At 43.2% G+C, this 21,774-nt stretch overlaps 1 protein-coding gene across 3 annotated transcripts in view; it reads right to left on the reverse strand.

Annotated features, from left to right (window-relative positions):
• The window catches only part of POMT1 (protein O-mannosyltransferase 1), a 1,532,857-nt gene that overhangs the window by 102,369 nt on the left and 1,408,714 nt on the right, over window positions 1–21,774 (reverse strand). For all 3 annotated transcript variants that reach the window (XM_044058401.1, XM_044058399.1, XM_044058400.1), the window contains one exon: window positions 5,948–6,125. In XM_044058401.1, coding sequence (XP_043914336.1) covers window positions 5,948–6,125 — 178 coding nt within the window. The remainder of the gene's footprint in view (window positions 1–5,947; window positions 6,126–21,774) is intronic.

Genomic DNA, 21,774 nt, shown 5'->3' on the forward strand with positions numbered 1-21,774 from the left:
CATTGTTCAGTGACAACAATTTCAGCAAAACAGAGGAAGCTGAAATGAGATGCAAACAAACTCACCAATGGAAGACCCTACTTTTCAGTGGTCATGAGAGAAGACTGTTTATCCAACCAATGGCACTTTTCTGTTCAAGGTACATGCCTGGGTGTTTTAATAATTTGAAATGTAAACTGCATGCACCAACAAGCCCAGAGGGACAGCCTGCTGCACAGTTGTCGTAAGTAGGACAGCCTGCTGCACAGTTGTCGTAAGTAGTCTACAGAATGGATTTCAATGAGCTTTTTCCCTGTTCATTGTTGTTGTTTCACAGCAAGAGGTTCTCCCGTTCAATTCTCAGCTAGTGTGTGGGGAGTGCCTTCCATCTGGAGTCTGCATGTCCTCCCTGCGGGTCGAGTGGCGTTCCGAAAAACATGCGTGAATGGGCGCGCCTTCGTTGAAGGTTGGGCATCAAGCTGGCAACTTGGCACCGTGAAAATCTACTGCCAATCATTAGCGGACCGGAGTTCCATTGTGGGGAACCCTAACCGGGAAAAGCTGAAAGACAACAACAACAACATTGAGTTATCTCATGACTGCAACATTGTCTGGTACTGTCTGCAAAGCACCTAACTTTGGAGCTATATCTAACACCTGCTTATAGCTTGTGTGAGGATGATTTAGATAAGCTTATAAGCCTTTCATTTTCACAGCCAAGTAATATGCTCTTTATGTAATTCAGCCCCCAAAGTGTACTGACATCCTTTAGGTTAGTGATAAAAGTAAAAAAGGAAGGCATTGTCTCTGATATTTGAAGCATCCAAGATTAGAAATTGTTCTTCAAGGAAGGAGATATGTTCAAGGTATTGAGAACTACGGTCTTAAATGTTTCTGAGGTACCATTAGATTTCTTTCATATGAAGTGAGTCTAGAACCATCAATCTACAAAACACTTAATGGTAGAGTATTCAGAAATACCCTTGTTAAAAGTAAAGTTGCTCAGAAAAGACAGAAAAAAGTCCACTATCACCTGCATCTTTTTCAAAGAAGAGTGAATGTTACAGGCTGTAGTAAAAAGCATTGCTCCAAAAATGTTTTTGGCCCGAGATCAAATAATTTCTTATCATTATACTGAAAAGTGATGCCTTAATTGGCAGACCACTCAATGGAAAGATTTAGTGAATGAACACACTGGGCCAGAAGTACTTTTCCAGAAAAAGTGCACCGTCTACAATCTGACGAGAGCAGAGTTTTAAATGTTAGCTGGACACCCTGGGAAAACAAGAAAGGCCGCATGGCAAGAAGGTAAACTGAAAGAGGAAATACTCCACGCACAACTTTAAGATTTTCTTAGGAGCTTTGTGAAGACAGTTGTGGACATAGACATCAGCATGCCCATATTAACTATAAACTCTTACAGCATCAACATAGAAAAGGTGTGTGTAGTGTCAACATCATTATGTTCTTTGTTTTTATAATATAATTAGGATATGTGAGCTCTAGAATGTACTTCATTGACAACTTTTGGGGAAACCAGAAAGAATAATATGTATAAATATGTCCTTATTCTGCTGCAGAGACTGGCTGTATTTCTCTTTTGTGCAATAGCTGCCGAGGCACAGGAAAGGTCACATGTTGCTGATGTTTTGGAAATGACTTTTTCCCATAATTCCACTGTGCAGCTACACAACATTACCTCCCTTGACCTGGAATCTGTGGTGGTTCATAGGTACTTAGTAGGCTACTGATCCACGAGGTTCTTAAGAAGATTAGCCTTATATTCCCATGGTGGTTTTTAGCCCTTATATTTTGCATACAAATAACCCATAACTGGGCTTAACAAATATATGTTGGGACATATACATGTTTCCGCTGTCCACTAAAGACAGAGGTGTTAAACCAGTTGTGAATTTGTTTTTACCCATCCATTCATCCAAATTAAATTTAAACAGAGTAAAATACGTATTTTGCTTTATGTGGAGTGGAAGACGATTCCATAGAAGCAGTATTCTCTGTGATACAATCCTATCCCTCCAACAGGTTTGATTAATTTGCAAATGAGATTGAGATCCCTTAAGCAGGTGTTTATGACACAACTGGAATTGTGAACATGTAATAGGTCTGACAGAATAGAGTCGGTTGAAGATCTCTATACAAACTGAAGTATAAATCTCTATGTCACCTGCTGGATAGTCAGCTGGCTCAAAAACAGGACCCAAGAAATGAGGATCAGGGATTCTACCTCTACAAAAATACCAGTGACTAGCAGAATTCCTCAAGGCTTGGTGCTGGGGCCACTCCTTTGTGGCATCTACTTCTCAGAAGTCATGATCATCAAGGGGCTCTGACTGATCAAGTTTGCAGACAATTATAAACTAGGTGCAAGTGCAGTTATGGAATCCTCCAAAGACAAAAATATACTCCAAGGACCAACATGGACCAATAATTGATAGCAGAGCCGTGGTGCTTGATGCACAGCTCAAATCAAGAAACGCCCTGCCCTGTCCATCTAGTTTATGAAACTGTCAGGTGACTTACTCTGGCTGATCACATGATGCACTAATAGCACGCACACAGTGTGTGTGTGTGTGTGTGTGTTGGAAAGGAAACACTTTACAAGGTAGGCAACTCAGTAAGGGCAGAAAGCCAAGACGTATTGTGGAAGGATCAGAGATCAAGACTAGCGGTGCTGTGATGTTACAAATTCTGATTTGGTGGTATGCTGTCCTGCACAGCCCAGCCAGACTGTTTATGTATCTAGAGCTGTCCCTCAGGTCATCAACAGAGGAGACTTCTACCATGGATTTCCCATCCCAGTCTTTGTGACAGAGTTGATTCTCTAACTGCTTATTCCTACCTTAGTTAACAGGCCTCTTGGGTGCTGGATCTGCTACTTACAGTTAGTCAGGACTCTGGTCACTATGTCAGTGGGACTACCTCTAAAAACCTTACACAGAAATGAGCTTCAGAAATTACCAAGGCTATTAGACTCAGTAGGTGAGCTGAACAAAAAGAAAAATCAAGCAATGTTTTTCAGAGTCTGATGAATCTGGAGATGTGCCTTTAACAATACTGAATCGTCCCTCTAAAAGTGAGACACTGTTACAACACCCACCGCTACAGAAGCTGAGGTACACAATAGCTTGGATTTATTTGTCTTATTTTAATACAGAAAATTTTGTAGAGGTTATAATTCTTCAAATTATAGTCACAATAAAAACAGCAAAGCAATGACAGTTGCTCTACTACTACAAAAATAAGGAGTCCAACTGTAACATTGGTAAAGTGGGTTTGACTATTGGCCAGGTGCCACAGAGTAAGGCGACGTCACAGTTCACTCTGTAAGTCAGGCATTATTAATAAAATTATTCCACAGGGGTCAGATACTTGTGGACAACTACTTTCTTACTGTTTATAAATGACATCCCTAGGAATCTTCCACACTTAATGTGCTCTTTCTAGATGATGTAGTTATTAAACACAACACATGACTGTTGAAAATCCTAATAGTCAGCTACAAGATGACGTTAGTGCCTCAGATAACTGGCTTGCTAATAAATGATTAGCTGTAAACACAAACTAAGACCAAGGAATGATGTTTTGTACACTTTAAAGGCTAAAGGAGCTGCAATCAGACTTTGAAGTCCAGACTGGATTCTCACTTCAAACTGTAGAACAACAAAGACATTTTGGGCTGAGTCTTAACGAAGATCAGTCATTGAGTACCCATACAGAATCCCAGGTGACATGGTCACCTTAAATACCCTATAAAATAGCCTAGTTACCTACTGTAGGAACCAGAACAGCCACTGCAGTAAATGTTCCATTGCCCTGGCTTTGAATAAGCACTTCCTTTTATCACACAGCTTTCCCCTCAAAATGCCTTTTCACTTCAAACTACTGCAGATACATTTCTTACACCTGACACACACACACTCACAGATGCTCCGTGTTTCACTACATAAAACCAAATGGCTCCTCCAGTATGCCAGTGTAACACTTCTACTGGATACAATAACCTTTAAAGTACTTCATGAATGGTACTGCCTCCACTATGTAACTTAATCGAAAAAGAAATGGGACCCGTTCTCTAAGAAATCACAATGGTGTGCTTCTACAGATGATCCTTCCTTTTAACTTGTAACAACTGAAAAAGGTTTTTACAAAATAGCTCCAACTTGCTGGAACTCAGCACCATATAAATTTGGGAACGCTGACAAGTTATTATCACTCAGGAAATGCCTAAAGGCTCACTTTAAGAGGATATGTCTTTTAGTGGGGTGCAGAATGAAGGATGTACAGCTGCACGATAGGACCCTTTGCAGAAGCTGAGGCTACAGGCTAGCTGGCCCACAAGGGAACTCAGGCACAAATACATGCCCTGGAAGTGAAAACACATGGTGCCAAACTTGCACTCAGTGGTGGGTTCATACTAGCAGCTTTATTTTGATACTAGTGCCATACATCTTCAGTGGGTAGCTACGGCTTTAACTTCCTTTTATAGGATCAGTCTAGGCCTCTTACTGCCTGGCTTCTTTATGGATTACTGGTGTTGTTAAGGTGTTGTTAAATTTTCTTAAACAGCCTGTCACAGAGAGAAAACATCAATGCAATGCCAGTAAGGTTGAAGCTGGGCCCTCTAAAGGACCTTAAATCACAGAGACTGACCGATAGCTCTGATCCTGCACCAGTTTTGAGAGTAGCACTAAACCCTAAATTTGAGCTCATTAAGTTATAGCTAAAGTTAAGGCTTACAGCAAGATTCTATTTTTTTTTTATCTACATATTTTTACTTTAACGCTAAACCACTTCCCCACATTTATATGCCCTCATGTGTCATTCACCTACTTCTTGGAAGTGCCTCTACTGGCAGATATGAGTTTAATTCCACTGAGGACCAGTCTGTATTTTTTTTTTTTTGTGAATCTGTTGATAGTGTGAAATTACAACAATTTCCTTTCCCGTTGTCAACCAAGTGCTGCTTCCTATGACTAATTTGTTTCTGTTTACTAAGGAAGTCATGTTTTAACTGCCACATCCATTGTATAACTATAATTAAAGCAGGACACAGTCTGACATGCATCTTTCTGGTAAATCCATGCCCTTGTCATTAGTCACATGATCATAAAGGTATTTCAGATACCTTTCACTGTGACATATGTGTCCCCCTCTTACTTTAAGAATTTTACACTTAAATGCTGCTGCTGTTGTACAACTGAGGGAATATAGCCTTGACAATGGCCCAGATGACCTAGGTCTGAGGAGTTGAAGAAACCAGCAGGGGAGGAGGTGGGTGTGAACAATCAAACCAGATCACTTATCCATGAGGGTATGGGATATGCCCTATTTCAGAAGTGCCATTTGTGATCAGACTGTACAACTGCACTGCTGGAGATAAGGTGGGACACTGGTCATTAGCCTGCCATGCAGAGTACTAATATCTGCCTGGGCACAAAACCTACGCAGAACCAGGTGATAATACAGGAGCCTAGCATAGCAGGCAAACTGCAATCACTGCCTACCAATGGGGAAAGAGATTAGGAACACACACAAATGCTTCCTTGCTACCCTGAAGGTGACAGACTGCAGTCTCCAAATGCTGTCTCCACATGCCCATGTCCTCAGATACTAACCTATGGAAGAACAAATAGCTCAGTGTGGAGATGTGGGGCCAAGACTGGCCACACAGCAGGTGGACAGCCCAAAATGCGTATGCAGATGACTGAGTCTGCCTTACTTCTCCAACAACATTTCATTTATCACAGATAAGGGATGTAAAGTTAATCTAAATCAAACAAAATGATATGCTGCCTATCTATAAACATTAAACCACTTCTGCAGTGCCATTAGCCTTTTTCTCCAGCATGTGTTTTGTTTACTTGTCTGTATGCTTTGCACTGAAATATAAAAACTTACCAGGAAACAAAAGGAAACATGAACTTTTCAGGCTTGGAAAAGAACATACCTGAGGATGTGATCATGTACATGCTGGAGGACAACAGGAAGGAGGAGGATCTGGAAGGTCAGCGCAGGCAAGTAGTGATACAAGAAGAGTGTCTTCTCCATCATGAAGAAAGGAAGGTAATTCACAGCCCAACCCCCACCACAAATAACTCCTGCTAACACCCACTGCCACCAGGCATCTGTTAACACATAAGAGGACACAATAAATGTTTGTCTATATGGATTCATTTGTACTGACAACACTAACATTATTTAAAACATCAAAATACAACAACAGGCAACTTCAAATGAAATGAAATCAACATTCTTTTTAATAATTAAAATCATTAAGCAAAAACTGAAGATGGAAGTAAGAAAACGTATACACTTTAAATTCTTGCGATGTAATCTATGAATTAACTGTTGATGAAAAGTTTATTGGAGACCAGCCACTCTATTAATAAGAACAATTTTAACATTAATGATATTCTTGAAAGTTGTGTGAATATTTTTTCTGCTGATCATGGCAGTGTTAAAGGCATTGTTGTTTGTTTGCTTGTTATTTCCCTGGAAGCTAATTCACCTAATACGCAACTTCTCAGCGCTTCTGTGGATCACTAGTGATATCTGCATTGCTTACTGTACTTATTTCCTTGTTTCACTTGAAAGAAAGTTACTGTTTGTCGTTTTTGCATTTAGTTACTTGTATCACATTGCACTCAAGTTACCTGGCACTTGCTCACTAAAGCAATTATATAAGTCAGCACTAAAAATTAAAAGCACTACACCCTCACTCCCCACTGGCCCTTGTTTTCAATTAAGGATTTCCCAATATTATTCTAGCATGTCCAAAGGTCAGTTGTCAATCTCCTCTCCGGTCCAGCTGGTGAATCTGGGAATCTTGAGGCAATGTTATAACTGCCTCATGTACACAGACAACCCTCTCCTCCTCCCACATAACACAAATACTTGCGAGAGATGCAGCTATTTAGCCAAACTGGAGGCTGAGCTCTCTCAACTCAGGACTGGCAAGACCAGACAGGAGGAGAAGGCAACTACACACACCACAAAACCAGCCTCACATAATGCTACCACTCCACTGAATCAAACACATAAACACACAAAGACATACTGGAGGCTCTGAGTAAAATTTACCTAAACAGCAGAGGCCTCCAAAGCAGACACCCAAACAACTGCTACCTCAAGACACCCCACAAGCAACACATAAACCACAAAAGCAGTGTGCAAAGCAGTCACAGCCCTTAAGGCCAAATACAACACCAAACATACTTGTCATAGGTGACTCCATAGTCAGACACACTGACGTCCCACTCACCAGGCTGAACAAGGAGAGGGTCACAGTAAGCTGCCTATCGGGCGCTAGAATCCGCCACATAACACAAGCACTCGGGTCACTCCACAGCAAGTACAAATATGACACAGTTATTGTCCATGCTGGTGTGAACGACCTGAGACGTACCTCCCTGGACTGCATGAAAAGAGACATAGAGGAGCTCTCTGATTATGTAGCCCAGGCAGGTATGACCCTAACCCTGAGCAGTATCCTTCCTTCACCAAGAATGATGCCACAATATAGAGACAAGATGATCAGCTTTAACAATTGGCTTAATGTCTGGTGTCATTCAAAGGGGATCCAGTGTCTGTCTGCCTGGGATGACATGCTTGACAAGCCACGCTGCTTCGCAAGGGACGGCTTGCACCTGTCACCCCTGGGATTCCGGATATTGGCTAAGGCTCTTGCCACCCCCATAGTGCCTTTTTTAGGCAAGGCTCAAATTCTAAACCTACCACCCTAGAAAACAAAAATGGGAAGAAATTGAGGGTAATGCTGCTCAATGCCAGAAGTCTAAATCTCAAAATGCACGCACTCGAGGCCCTTCTCAGTATGGAGAACATCGATGTCTGTGCTGTAACTGAAACCTGGTTCAAGGCTCCTGAGAGCACCCGGCACTATTAGGTTTTACCTCATATCATGCGTTCCGCCCCAAAACCCGGACCACTCCACAAAAGGAGGGTGTATCCATATTCATAAAGGATACTCACACCTCCAGGTTGGTGGCAACGCATGAAGCTTCGAAACCATCCAGGTGCAACTAACAATAGGCAAAACTGCTCTACAAATTGTAGCATGCTACAGGCCACCCTCTCAAACTCAGGAACCCCACACAGCCTTCCTGAAGACACTGGAGGGTATAAATGTATCTCCAAACACCATCATATTGGGTGACTTCAACTACCGAATATAGACTGGGAACATTACTCAAGCCCTAACTTTCTAGCCCAACGGTTCCTGGAGTTCATAAATTCAAATGCCATGGAACAGCTAGTCACTGTTCCCACGAGAGGAGAAAATATACTAGATCTCATTGTCACAAACATGGGGACAAAATGCTCCACACGGAAGTATATCCCTCATTGGTGAGATCTGATCATAAACTAATCTCACTGGAAATCCACATCCGCCCCACCCCAAACAAAAGACCATAGTGAAGAACTTCTCTAAAGCAAACTTCACACTACTCAAGACTGGTGTGGTATCCTTCAAGGCCCCTGAGTCAGAGGAAACCACAACCCAAGCTGCGGAAGCCCTTACAAATGCCTTCTATGAACACCTCCAGGACTGCATGGATCAGGCAATCCCAAATAAAACCAAGACTCTTTCCACAAAGGGCAAACGTCCAGTCTGGTGGACCCCAGCCATTAACAAACTTTACAATAAGAGGAGAAAGCTATTACATGATAGAACAAAATCCATAAAAGGGAAGTCACCCTGATCATTATTAGTAAAAAATACGAGCACTCATAAAATCAACTAAGGCCAATTTTGAGAGAAAAATTGCCATGGATTCAAAGGACAATCATAAGGCCTTTTTCAGCTATGTTAGGAACCTGGGTGGAAACTCACAGATATGCTCAGAATTAGTCCAAAATGATACAAAAATCACTGAACCCACAGACATTGCCAACATACTGGCAGACAGGTTCAGTGCAAACTTCACCCCTCTCCCCTAAAGGAGAGATAACTATCCCAGCCGAGTGTAGCCTCCCGGACATCTCAAATGCGCAGGTGAAAGCTGCTCTCTCTAAAGCTAAAAACACAGCATCAATGGGACCGGATGGTGTCCCCAGCTGTGTGCTACACGAGCTAAATAAGGAATTAAACCCGCACATAAGGCAGCTGTTTAATCTCAGCCTTACCACAGGATACGTGCCCAAGGAGTGGCGTACGGCAACTGTGGTCCCACTCCACAAAGGTGGCGCCTCTACGGACCCTGGTAATTACCGCCCCATAAGCTTAACAAGTCTAGTCTGCAAAGCTATGGAGAGGATCATAATGGAGCTCATAAACAAAGATATAGGGGACTTGCAGACATTGGACCCGACCCAGTTTGGCTTTGTCAAGGGAAGATCATGCCTTTTGAACTTGGTCGACTTCTTCGAAATAGTCACCAAGGCCATTGATGAGGAAAGGCAGTCCATACAGCCTACCTTGACCTTGCAAAGGCTTTCGACACAATACCCCACTCGGGTATTGTAGAAAAACTACCAGCTTAAATGTAAACCCATATGTCACAAGATGGGTTGCAAACTGGCTTAAGGACAGAACCCACAGGGTTAGAGTTGCTGGCGCTGTGTCAGACTCCAAGCCGGTCACAAGTGGTGTCCCACAGGGCTCGGTCCTTGGCCCCTATTGTTTGGCATCTACTTCTCAGAAGTACAGGCCAACATGGGAGGACTTTGGCTGACAAAGTTTGCAGATGACTGCAAACTGGGCCATAGTGGAAAGTGCATCGGACACTGATATCCTTCAGAAGGGACTCACGGAAACAGATAGCTGGTGCCAGAGCCATGGCCTGAAGTTAAACGCCAAAAATGTATAGTCATACCCTTCGGGAAAAACAAGGTAACCCCAAGCTACCATATAGGTGGCAATCCACTAAGCACAGAAGAGGTTATCAGGGACCTGGGGACCCAGGTTGACAGTGGCCTTTCTTTTGACACTCACATTGCTAAAGTGGTTAGAAAGACCTTCTACATTGCCCACCTGATCATGAAGGGATTCACATCCAGATCTAGTGAGGTCATTGTTCCCTGTACTCTTCACTTATCAGACCAATGATCGAGTACAATGCCCCATTCGGGATGTATCTCACCCGACATCTGCAGCAATTGGAGAGACCCCAAAAGTTCCTCACCAAAAGGATAAAGGGACTCCAAAATCTGTCATATGCTGCCAGATTGAAGAAACTCCAGCTCTATTCAGTCGCATACCGTCTGCTCAGAGGTGACATGTGCCTGACATACAAGGCCATGTCCAACCCGGAATTAATGGACATGCTCCACCTCAAAAATCCAAATCCACCAAAACCACTAGAGCAAGCGACTTAAACCTTAGCACGGATATAAATAGGACGTGCTGGAGGGATAGATTTATCACTCAGAGACTCCCTATGCTGTGGAATAAAATCCCGGTCCATGTGAGGCAGAGCACCTCGCTGACTCTGTTCAAGAGAAATCTAGACCTGTGGATGGGAGATCGTAGGTTTACCCCGGGAATCATCTCTGGGTCACTGCTGGACAGAGGCACAACAAACTAATGGGCACAGTATTTTTTCATATAAGGGGTGGCGTAAGCCACAATAATTTGGGCTAGGCTTATAAATGCCTTAGGGCAGATAGCCTAGTATAAACCTATGAACCTATGAACTACCGGCTGATGGCTTGCAGCCATCCCATTTAAAGAAAAAAAAAACATATAAAAGTCATAAAGTTGGCTATTATTTTTAAATTAAAAATAGCATGTGACTCTATTTTGTTCCTGGTACTCAGAACTCGACACATGCTCATACTTCTCAGAAAGCCGCGACAAAAAAATCATCTTAGCATTACAACTACTGGACTAATCCATACAAATCTTTGTTCTTGATGAGGATTGTCAGACACATCACTCAACAAGCATCTCACTGGGTGCAAAGTGCCTCAGGTGACTTTGGCAGCCTAAGACGGAAAGTGAAAGAAGGAGTTAACTGTAGGAGTGCAGAGCCATGAGCACAGAAACATTTATGTGAAGTTGTTCTATCTCGCCGTTCATTCTTACAGATGGGTATGGAGCCAATCCTCAGCTCCAAGTCGGCCTACTACAAAGCTCGAGGTCTTCAGATAGCTCAAGGCCAAGTCCCCATCCCATGATGCACCTAGAGTTACCCCAGATCGAGTTTGCCACTGCAACAGATCAGAGGTTCTCACTAGCTTGGGTCAGTAAAAACTTTATTATTCAAATATTTTTCAATTTATTGATAATTTCTTCTAAATAATAGTTTGTAGATACTTAGTTAAGCTCTTACAGCTTTAATGTGTAGTTTCCCTTCCCTTGTTGTGCCTCTTACTATTTGGCCTCGCTTTTTCTTAGACCTAGTTTAGATTGTAGTGTTTAAATAGTTTACATTGTGATCTTTTCTGCCATAATTTTTCTTAGTACTAGTTAGATTTAAGTGTGTGTGCTTAGTTAGTAACCTTTTTTGTCACGGCTTTAAAGTAAATAGAGCTAAAGTTTATTTAGTGTTTCAACAGTAGTATATAGTATTTTTTGCATTTAGATAGTGACTTTTTGTCACAACTTTGATATTGTTATCTGCTTAGATAAATAGTGTGTGTGTGTGTGTGTGTGTGTGTGTGTGTGTGTGTGTGTGTGTGTGTGTGTGTGTGTGTGTGTGTGTGTGTGTGACCTTTTAGCCCATCGTTTTCAAGGGCTTGTGCCATTTACATTAACCTGTATTTTAGGAAGGCTTGTTGTAATATCTTAATTGTTGTTGGCTGTGTCTATTTTTTTCAGCACTCTAATAGGATTGTGCTTGTTAGCAATGGCTGACGATAAGGACAAACACCCTAAATCAGGATTTATAAAATGCCCTAAATGTGGGCAGAAAATGTCTGTCACTGACAGTCATGTAAACTGCATTTATTGCTTAGGAACTTTACACCTCCAAGAAAGCTGCTCCATATGTTTGGACAGTCATTAAGAATGTTTAGACTGAGATGCAGGCTTAGAACTTCCCGCCTTGGAAGAAGCTGGACAACGCTTAGACCTTTGAGGGTTAGCCACCTATCCCCAAGAAGATTTGTAACCTCTAGTCCTAGAACGGTTCTGTCTGCTGGTATGAGGGAACGTCCAACTCTTAGAAGGGTAATTCCTGCTAAAGCGAGGAGGCTGAACTTGCAGAAAGTCTTTAACTGTCTGCATAGACTTGGCCTTGTCTTCCATCTTCTTGAGCACTTCCTCTGCTTTGCTGCCAAAAGATTGTCCTTATGCAAAAGTACATCTAAAAGCTTAGCCTTGACACGCTTTGGTAGGGGCTGCTCCCTGAGCCAAGCATGCCTTCTAATAACAGAGCCAGTTGCTGTAGCCCTACAGGAGGCTTCAAGAATGTCAAACCCACAATGTAAATAATGTTTATTGACAAGACTGGCAGAATTCAGCAAATCCTGCATATCCTTACTCTCTGCCAACAGAGGCACACTTGCTGTCCTAGACTTAATAGCTTCCAAGGTGTGCTGCTGGTACTTCAGCATATGAAAAAGACAATTAGTAGCTCTAATAGCAAGAGTGGCAGAGGTATAAACCTTTTTACCCCACCTATCTAGGTTCCTAGATTCCCTGTCAGAAGGAACAGGATTTTTAGTAACAGTGGCCTTAACTCCTTTAGGGCCTTGAGAAATAACCTCTGGATCAGCCAACGGATTCCTGAAAAGAAACAAATGAGAACCAGGGACTCTATAGCACCTGTCACAGGTTTCCTGGGAGCAGGAGGAACCAAATTTGGAGTCAAGGAATTTTCCAGAAAAACATCATCAACCACTTCCAACACAGGTGGAATAGCCAAAGGCTTATGCTTATACTAAGGTAAATCCAAAAACTCCCTAATCCTTTTCTTAGAAAGGGGATAATCCCGACTTTTCCATTTAAATTGCTCCCTGAGAGTATTTAACATATCACCAAAAGAGAAATCCTCTGGAGGAGAAGCGGAAAGGGATGGACTGCTCTGCGTCTGAATCTTCAAAAGGAGAGAAAGCCTGAGAAACTTCTTCTTCATCAACAGAAATACTAGAAGTATCAGAACCTGATTAAGACAAAGCCTCCGGAGAGACATCCCTACCTCATTCTGAAAGAGGAGGCTGTGAACCCCTAATAACAGTCAAAAGGTCATCAGCCATTTTAACCATTTGAGAATGAGGGGGACGAGAGGAAACTGGAACCTGTTTCTTCACAGGCTTACGACTGGAAGATTTACCCGCAAGTCTGAAGGACTCGGGAGGCCTGGCAACTGCTGAAGTTGCAGCCGACGTTGTTGGTATGAACTTGTTGTTGGAATGAAGACCTTAGGCCTCGGACACCGGAGTCAGTTTAGCAGCTCCGGATCCTGCTGAAGAGGCAACAGGCAGAAGGACAGAAGGCAAAATGGAAGCCGGAGGGCTGGGGACCTCTGAAATGGTCTCAACTGAGGCCTGCGGTTAAAAATCTGCGGGCTGCAGGGGCTGCAAAGGCACCTCACTGGCTACCGCATGACTGACGGCCAACTTAACATCATCTGAGGACTTGACCTTCAGAAGCCTGTCGCGGTCCTTATCCTTACGTTTCTTTGGGATATCCGAAGCCTGAAGACCAGCAGGCGCCATACCGACAAACTTAGGCCAAACTCCAAAATGTTTAGCTAAAAGCTTAGCCCAACGATGAATAGTACGTGGATTAAAAGAAGCACAGAGCTTACAGTTAGGAACGTCGTGGTCAAGGCCTAAACAAATAATACAATAGGAATGAAAATCTCTATGGGGGATCTGCTTTCCACAGGTAAGACAATTATTAACCTTTTCTGACATTCGTTAAGGCAAGAAAAGAGAATCCCCAAGGGGGTACTTAGCTGTAGCTGACTTCAACTTTGTAGTCGGAAACAAAAAAGGTAAACCGCCGACCAGCACTCGTGCAAGAAATGCTTCTGCTTCGGGCTCCATGGCAAGGAAGACTGGGGAAGTGACATCGGCTGCCTCCTTTTGTATCAGATGCCCTGATGTCCTTTACAACCGATGACAGCCAACGTCATTTCTACTTACCGTTGGTATTCTGGACGATTGGGGGCTACTGGGAGCCGGATAACCCATTGGTTAGGACTGCAACAGTGAAACACGATGAAGATCTTCAACCTGGGACGGCTGCATCAGAGAAATGAGAGTTGTGTAAGTAGCAGAACAGGGAACTTCAGCCTGAGACGGCTGCATCGGAGAAACAACAGCTGTGTAAGTAAACAGAACAGGGAATTTTAACCTGGGATGGCTGCATCAGAGAAACGACAGCTGTGTAATTAAATAGAAAAGGCAACTTCAACCTGGGACAGCTGCATCACAGAAACAACAGCTGTGTAAGTAAACAGAACAGGGAACTTCAACCTGGGAAAGCTGCATCAGAGAAACTGCAGCTGTGTAAGTAAACAGAATAGGGAACTTCAACCTGGGACAGATGTATCAGAGAAACTACAGCTGTGTAACAAACAGAACAGTGAACTTCAACCTGGTATGGCTGCATCAGAGAAACCACAGCTGTGCAAGCAAGCAGAAAGTACAGTTGTGTACACTTACCATAAATGTAGATGTTCGAGTGTATTCATTGTTGCAGTCATCACATTTGGGTTATCTGCTTGCAGTAGCCCTCAATCGGCCTGATTATCAAAGTCTTGGGTCCTGCGTCAGTTGCTGTCTCATCTTCCATGACGTCAGGTAGTCAGGGATATAAAGCATGCAGCCAATGCCATTACATCAGTTTTTATTGCCCCAGATGTCAGTTGCCCCCCTAATGGGAAGCCATTAAATATATATATATATATATATATATATATATATGTATATGTATACACAATGGTATACCTCCAGCAAAAAACAAATACACCAAAAAGCTTAAAGCTTTTAAGCATATTAAAGGAAAGTAGAGGTATAGCCAAAATAAGTCAGGGGGCTGGAGGGAGGGTAAATATTACTGCAACAGTGAATGCACTCGAGCATCTACAATTATGGTAAGTGTACACAACTGTACTACGTTCTTCGTGTTTCACTGTTGCAGTCATCACATTTGGGTAGATTCCCAAAGCTAAGGATGGGAGGATGAATTTAGATAGCATTAGGACCAGCTATAAGGCCCTGCAAGACTGCAGTGGCAAAGCCAGCTCTGGATTTAGAGAAAACTGGCAGATGGTGAAAGGATGTGCAGAACTTCTGGTAGGGACACCTCTGAGAAAGGCTGTAGAGGTAGATGCAGCCCTGGTTAAATGAGATCTAATCCCCTGTGGGATAGGTTTTCCATGGTGCTTATAGCAGAAATTAATGCAATGCCCTTTCCATTTAGAAATGGTTTGCTTTGAAATAGCCTTCCCCCCTCTGCCCCTGCAGCAAATGCCACCAGCAGTTGTTCAGACTTACTTTGAGGTTTAGTCCTGTCCAAGTAAAATCGAAGTTGTCTGTGCACATCTCAGGAGTGCAGTATCCGTTCCCCTTTATTCTGTGGATTAGAAAAGAAGGTTGGCAAATGAATGGACTGATTAAGAGCCACATTGGATACCACCTTGAGCATGAGAGGGGGATTGGTCCTGAGGGGCACCCTGTCCACATGAAAGATGATGAAAGAGTCCACTGCCATAAGGACCTGTAATTTAGATACCCTTCTTGCTGAAATGATTGATAAAAAGGAAAGCTGTTTTCCAAGAAAGGAATTTTTGCCCCCCCAAGGAACTGCTTGAGCAGTGGGTGAGAAAAGAGGGGGTGGTTCTGTGTTGTAATGAGCTGAAATTGCAGAGGTGTGAATTTTGATAGAGGAAAAGGAAAGCCCCTTGTGAAGCATCTCAGTTAAATATTGAAGAATCTGAGGTAAATTGGGTGCTGCTGTGGACATCCCTTAGTTTGGTTCCAGGCACAGAATCTTTTCCATTTTTCAGCATAAGATTTTCTAGTACTAGGCCTCCTTGCCTCCAAATGACATCCAGCACTTGTTTACCGAGTGATGGTAATGGAGAGATTAGGTAATTAGCCAGGCTGCCAGGTTCAGGGTTTGAAGCTGGGGGTGCAGAATCTGGCTGTCCTGCTGAGACAGCAGGGTAGGGGGGGTCTGAGGTAGGTGCCATGGGGCCAGTTGTGACACACTGAGCAAGAGGGGGTGCCAGTGTTGGCGTGGCCAGTCTGGTGCAATCAGTATCATCCTTGGTTTGTCCTGTTTGATCTTTAGTAGTACTTTGCAGAGGAGAGGCAGAAGAGGAAAGGCATAAACTGATAGATTTTTCCAGCTGAAGGACAGAGCATTCACTTTCCAAGCTTGTTTGTGGGGAGTCTTTGTACAGAATTGGTCCAATTGGTAGTTCTGGGGGGAGGCAAACAAGTCTATATCTGGGATCCCCCATTTGTTGATCAACATGTTGAAAATCTTTGGTTCCAATTTCCACTCGTGTGGGTCCATGAGATTTCTGCTTAGTTTGTCTGCCAGTGTGTTTAGTTTTCCTGGCAGGAATTGAGCCTGTAGATGAACTTGGTAGCTCAAGGCTGTGTGTGTTCCACAGAGCCATGGCTAGTCTGCAGAGGGGGTAAGAATGGGTACCCCCCCTGCTTGTTTATGCACCACATAACAGTGGTGTTGTCCGTCTTTACCATTAATTGTCCTGGAAGAATGGGGTCCTTTGAAGGCTGTGAGAGCATTCTGTACAGCTAACATTTCTTTTTGATTGATATGCAGGTGCATTTGACTTGGGTTCCATTTGCCCTGAATGCACTTCCCTGCCAGTTGAGCCCCCCCACGCATAGTCTGATGTGTCTGTTGTTAGGGTTTGGGTGGCAGGGGGTAGAGTGAATGGCAGTCCCTTATTTTGGTGGTAGGCCTGTGCCCACCAAAGGAATTCTAACCATAAGCAAGGTATGATAGGAATCATTGCTTCTAGATCCTGAGAATGTTGACACCATAGGCTTTTTAGATAACATTGTAGTTTCCTCATATCCAGTCTTGCATATGGAATTAGTAGAATGCATGAGGCCATGAACCCCAAGGCTTGCAGTATTTGCCTTGCAGATAGCAGGGCTTTTGTGGCCAATAGTTTGAAGTAAGTTGTCAAATGAATTTGTTTCTTTGGCGTGAGGAAAGCCATCTGGGAAGTTGTGTTCAAGCTTGCTCCCAGGAATATAATTTGTTGACAGGGTACCAGATGTGATTTATTTTCATTTATGGTGTACCCCAGGCAAGTTAACACATTTTGTACAAATGCCAGATGATTCAGAAGTATGTCCTGGCTTTCTGCCTGAATTAGACAATCGTCCAGGTATGGGTATATTTGAATATTTCTTTGCCTGCCAAATGCAATGCCTGAAGCTAGGCACTTTGTGAATACCCTGGGCGCAGTAGATAAGCCAAAGGGCATTGCAGCGGACTGATAGTGCATGCAGCCTGCTTTGAAGCATAGGTATTTTCTGCAAGATTCACTGATTGGGATGTGCAGGTAGGCTTCCTTTAAATCCAGTGTTGCCAACCAGGCATCTTTGCATATCATGGGAAGCAACTGGTGAAGGGTTAGCATCTTGAATTTTGGAATCACCAAAAAGGTGTTTAGGATAGACAGGTCCAGGATAGGATGCCATGAGTTATCTTTTCTGGGTACCAGGAAAAGTCTTGAGTAGAAACCTTGTCCATTTTTCTCTTCTGGTACAGTCTGAATAGCCTTTAATCTTAAAAGAGAGAGTACTTGCTTTTGAGCCTCTGCCCACTGATTTGGGGGTAGATCTGGCCAACCGTTTGGGGTTGGTAATGTGTGGAAGTGAAATCTGTATCCTTGGTAAACTATATTTAAAACCCATTTGTCCTGGGTAATGACTTCCCAGTTTTTTGCTTGCACAGCAATCTTTCCCCCTAAAGGAGCAGTCATTTGAGAAGTGCTTGGAAGTTTTAAAGTGAAGTCATTGAGATAGCTTACCATAGGGGGGAGTCTTACTACTCCCTGATTTGGAAGTGGGAGGCCCCCACTGCTTAGTCCTGTGCGCACCCTGGGACTGAAACCTGGGTTTGAACTGTGAAGGCCTGGAAGAGGCAGGAAAGGACCAATTTTTTTGAGTGCCAATGCCTACTAAATCTAGGAGGCTGCACTTTTAAGAAATCTTTAACAGTTTGCATAGACTTAGATTTTTCCTCCATCTTTTTAAGAACTTCTGCTTTGTCGCCAAACAGGCAGTCCTGATTTAAGGCAGCATCCAGCAATTTAGTTTTAACATGATCTGGTAAAGATTGCTCCTTAAGCCAAGCATGCCTTCTAAGTACAGGCCCGGTGACAGCAGCCCTGCAAGATACCTCTAGTGAATCAAAACCACATTGCAAAGTATGTTTTCAAACCTGTTCAGCAGAATGCATTAAATCCTGTAAATCCTTATTTTCAGCACAATCAGGAATCAACATCATTTTCTGTTTAAGCAATGCAATAATATGCTGCTGATACTTTAACATATGAAACTGGCAATTGAAGGCCCTGATGGCCAAGGTTGCAGAGGTGTATACCTTCTTACCCGATCTATCCAGGGCGCTGGAATCTCTATCAGAGGGGGTAAGATTTTTGGCAGTAGAAGCCTTAATGCCCTTGGGTCCCTGTGAAATGGTCTCAGGATCTGCAGTAGGATTTTTAAAAAGGAACTTGTGAGAATCAGGAACCCTGTAATATCTATCAGGTTTTCTGGGAGCAGGAGGTAAAGAGTCAGGGGCCAAGCTAGATTCCGAAAAGGCATCGTCAACAATGTCCAGCACAGGAGGGATAGCTAAAGGCTTGTGTTGGGGCAGGAGTAAGAAATCTCTAAGCCTCTTTTTAGAATCACAGTAATCCTGGCTTTCCCAGTGTAAATGCTCCCTAAGAGTATGCAAGGCTTCATCAAAAGAAAAATCCTCTGAGGGAGAAGCAGAGGGAATAGAGTCCTCTGCATCAGAATCCTCATAGGTAGATAAGGGTAAATCCTGGTCATCAGAGGAGACAGAAATTTCAGAATCCTGGTCAGAAGTATAAGCAAATTCAGTCCTAGGTCTGTAAGAGGGGGAAGGTTGGCTTCCCCTGATTAAAGTAATAAGGTCTTCAGCCATTCTTATCATTTGTTTTTAGGCATAGTGGCCTGACCATGCGGTCTAGGCATCGGTTTCCTAGGCATGGTTCGAGTTTTAGAACTAGAAGAAGAAGATGGCGTTGGTTTAATATGCAAGTCAGTAGGCCTGAATATACCCTCAGAAGCCAGTGCCTGCACAGCAGCTCCGGACCCATCCAAGGTAGAGACATCTGCAGGTCCCGCAGTTGAAGCATCTCACGGCATACCGGACTCCAAATGGGTCTCAGTAGAGCCCTGCGAATCTGAAGTAGCAAGTATCAGGGGCTGTGAAAGAGCCTCACTGAGTACCGGCAAACTGGCGACTAGCTTAGGAGAAGCGTCGTCGGCAGCTTGTCTCTGTCTTTATATTTGCATTTTTTTGGAAAGTCAGTAGTTGGGTGGCTTACCAAAGACATATCTGGATAATTGAACCGAGTACCAAAATATTTAGAAGCGAAAATGTACCGACGACGAATAGTTTGTGGTTTAAATAAAACACAAAACCGACAGCAAGGGACGTTGTGGTCAGGGCCTAGGCAAGGAATACAGTACGAATTGAAATATTTATGAGGTATTTGCTTTCCACAAGAAATACAATTATTGACTTTTACTGACATCGGTTTAGAGCAAGAAAAACTTTCCCCAACAGGGTGCTTAGCTTTAGTTGAAGACTTTGGTTCTGAAACTCGAAAATGAAAATTTCAACAGTCGGCCGACCTGCACTTGCAAAGTGCTTCTGCTTCGGGCACCGCACGGCAAGAAAGACTGATGTAATGGCATCGGCTGCATGCTTTATACCCCTGACTACCTCCAACAGAAAAGCAAATACACCAAAAAGCTTTTAGAGCATAGTAAGTGGGAGTAGAGGTATAGCCAAAGGAAGAAAAGGGGGCTGGAGGGAGGGTAACCAGGAATGCAACAGTAAATACACTCAGACATCTACGTTTATGCTAAGTGTACACAACTGTACTGTGTTCTTCGTGTTTCACTGTTGCAGTCATCACATTTGGGTAGATTCCCAAAGCTAAGGTTGAAATGAGGAATTTTAGAATTAGGACCAGCTATAAGGCCCTGCAAGACTGCAGTGGCAAAACCAGCCCTGGATTTAGAGAAAATTGGCAAATGGTAATGCTTGGTGAAAGTATGTGCAGAACTCCAGGTAGCAGCTTCTAAGATGTCTCTAGTAGGGACTCCCCTGAGAAAGGCTGTAGAGGTGGATGCAGCCCTGGTTGAATGGGGTCTGATGCTCTGTGGGATAGGTTTTCCATGGTGCTTATGGCAGAAATTAATGCAGTGGCCTATCCATTTTCAAATGGTTTGTTTTGAAATAGCTTTCCCCACTGTCCCTGCAGCAAATGCCACCAGTAGTTGTTTAGATTTCCTTTGTGGTTCAGTCCTGTCCAAGTATAATCTAAGCTGTCTGTGCACATCTAAAGAGTGCAGTATCCATTCCCCTTGGTTCTGTGTGATACGAAAAAAGGTAGGCAAATGAATGGACTGATGAGCCACACTGGATACCACCTTGGGCATGAAGGAGGGATTGGTTCTGAGGGACACCCTGTCTGCATGAAAAATGATGAAAGGTTCCACTGCCATAAGGGCCTGTAATTCAGATACCCTTCTTGCAGAAGTGATTGCCAAAAGGAAAGCTGTTTTCCATTAAAGAAATTTAAAATCTGCAGCAAAGCTAGTTACGAATATAAAATTGCCAAAGATTCCAAAGACAACCACAAAGCATTCTATAACTATGTCAAGAATCTAAATGGCAATGCTCAGATCTGCTCTGAGCTAAAACAGAATGGCATTAAATATACTAATCCGAAGGATATTGCCAATATCCTGGCAGATCGATTTAGTGCGAACTTCACCCCCCCTCTCACCCCCTAAATGGCCCATCTCAATACCGGAAGATTGCCAAATTCCAGTAATAACGGCCACACAGGTACAAAACGCACTCTCTAAAGCCAAGAATACAGCATCCATGGGACCAGATGACATCCCGGGCTGTGTACTACATGAACTACAATATGAACTGGCACCTCACCTAAGTGTCATGTTTAATCATAGCCTCACCTCAGGTTTCATGCCCACTGAGTGGCGCAGAGCTACAGTTATCCCAATCCACAAGGGGGGATCCACCTTGGATCCCGGAAACTACCGTCCCATCAGTCTGACAAGCCTTATCTGCAAGGCCATGGAGCATATTATCATGGAACTTATAAACAAAGACATTGGCAACCTTCAAACACTGGACCCCACCCAGTTTGGGTTTGTGAAGGGCCGATCTTGTCTCCTGAACCTGATTGACTTCTTTGAATCAGTCTCCAGAGCCATGGACAAGGGTAAGGTGGTCCACACAGCCTATCTAGACCTTGCCAAGGCCTTTGACACCATCCCCCACTCTGGAATCATAGATAAACTTACTAAGTTGGGCATTAATTCCTATGTCACCCAATGGGTTGCTAAATGGCTTACTGATAGAACCCACCAAATAGACCAGCAAGGCAGCACAGAGTTCAATAAATTTATTAGATACTGATATAAATAACAAACTAGTTTCGGCAAACAGCCTTCTTCAGTGTAAAACAGTATAGTCAAGTTCCTTCGAGTCATCATTTAAATACATATCAAGAGCCAATCAAAAATTAAGCTCATGAATATTCATAAATTTGAAACATATTTTTGAAACATATTTTT

Source organism: Protopterus annectens, chromosome 16.part0 (assembly GCF_019279795.1).
Source record: "Protopterus annectens isolate FY-2018-M chromosome 16.part0, PAN1.0, whole genome shotgun sequence".
NCBI lineage: Eukaryota > Metazoa > Chordata > Ceratodontiformes > Protopteridae > Protopterus > Protopterus annectens.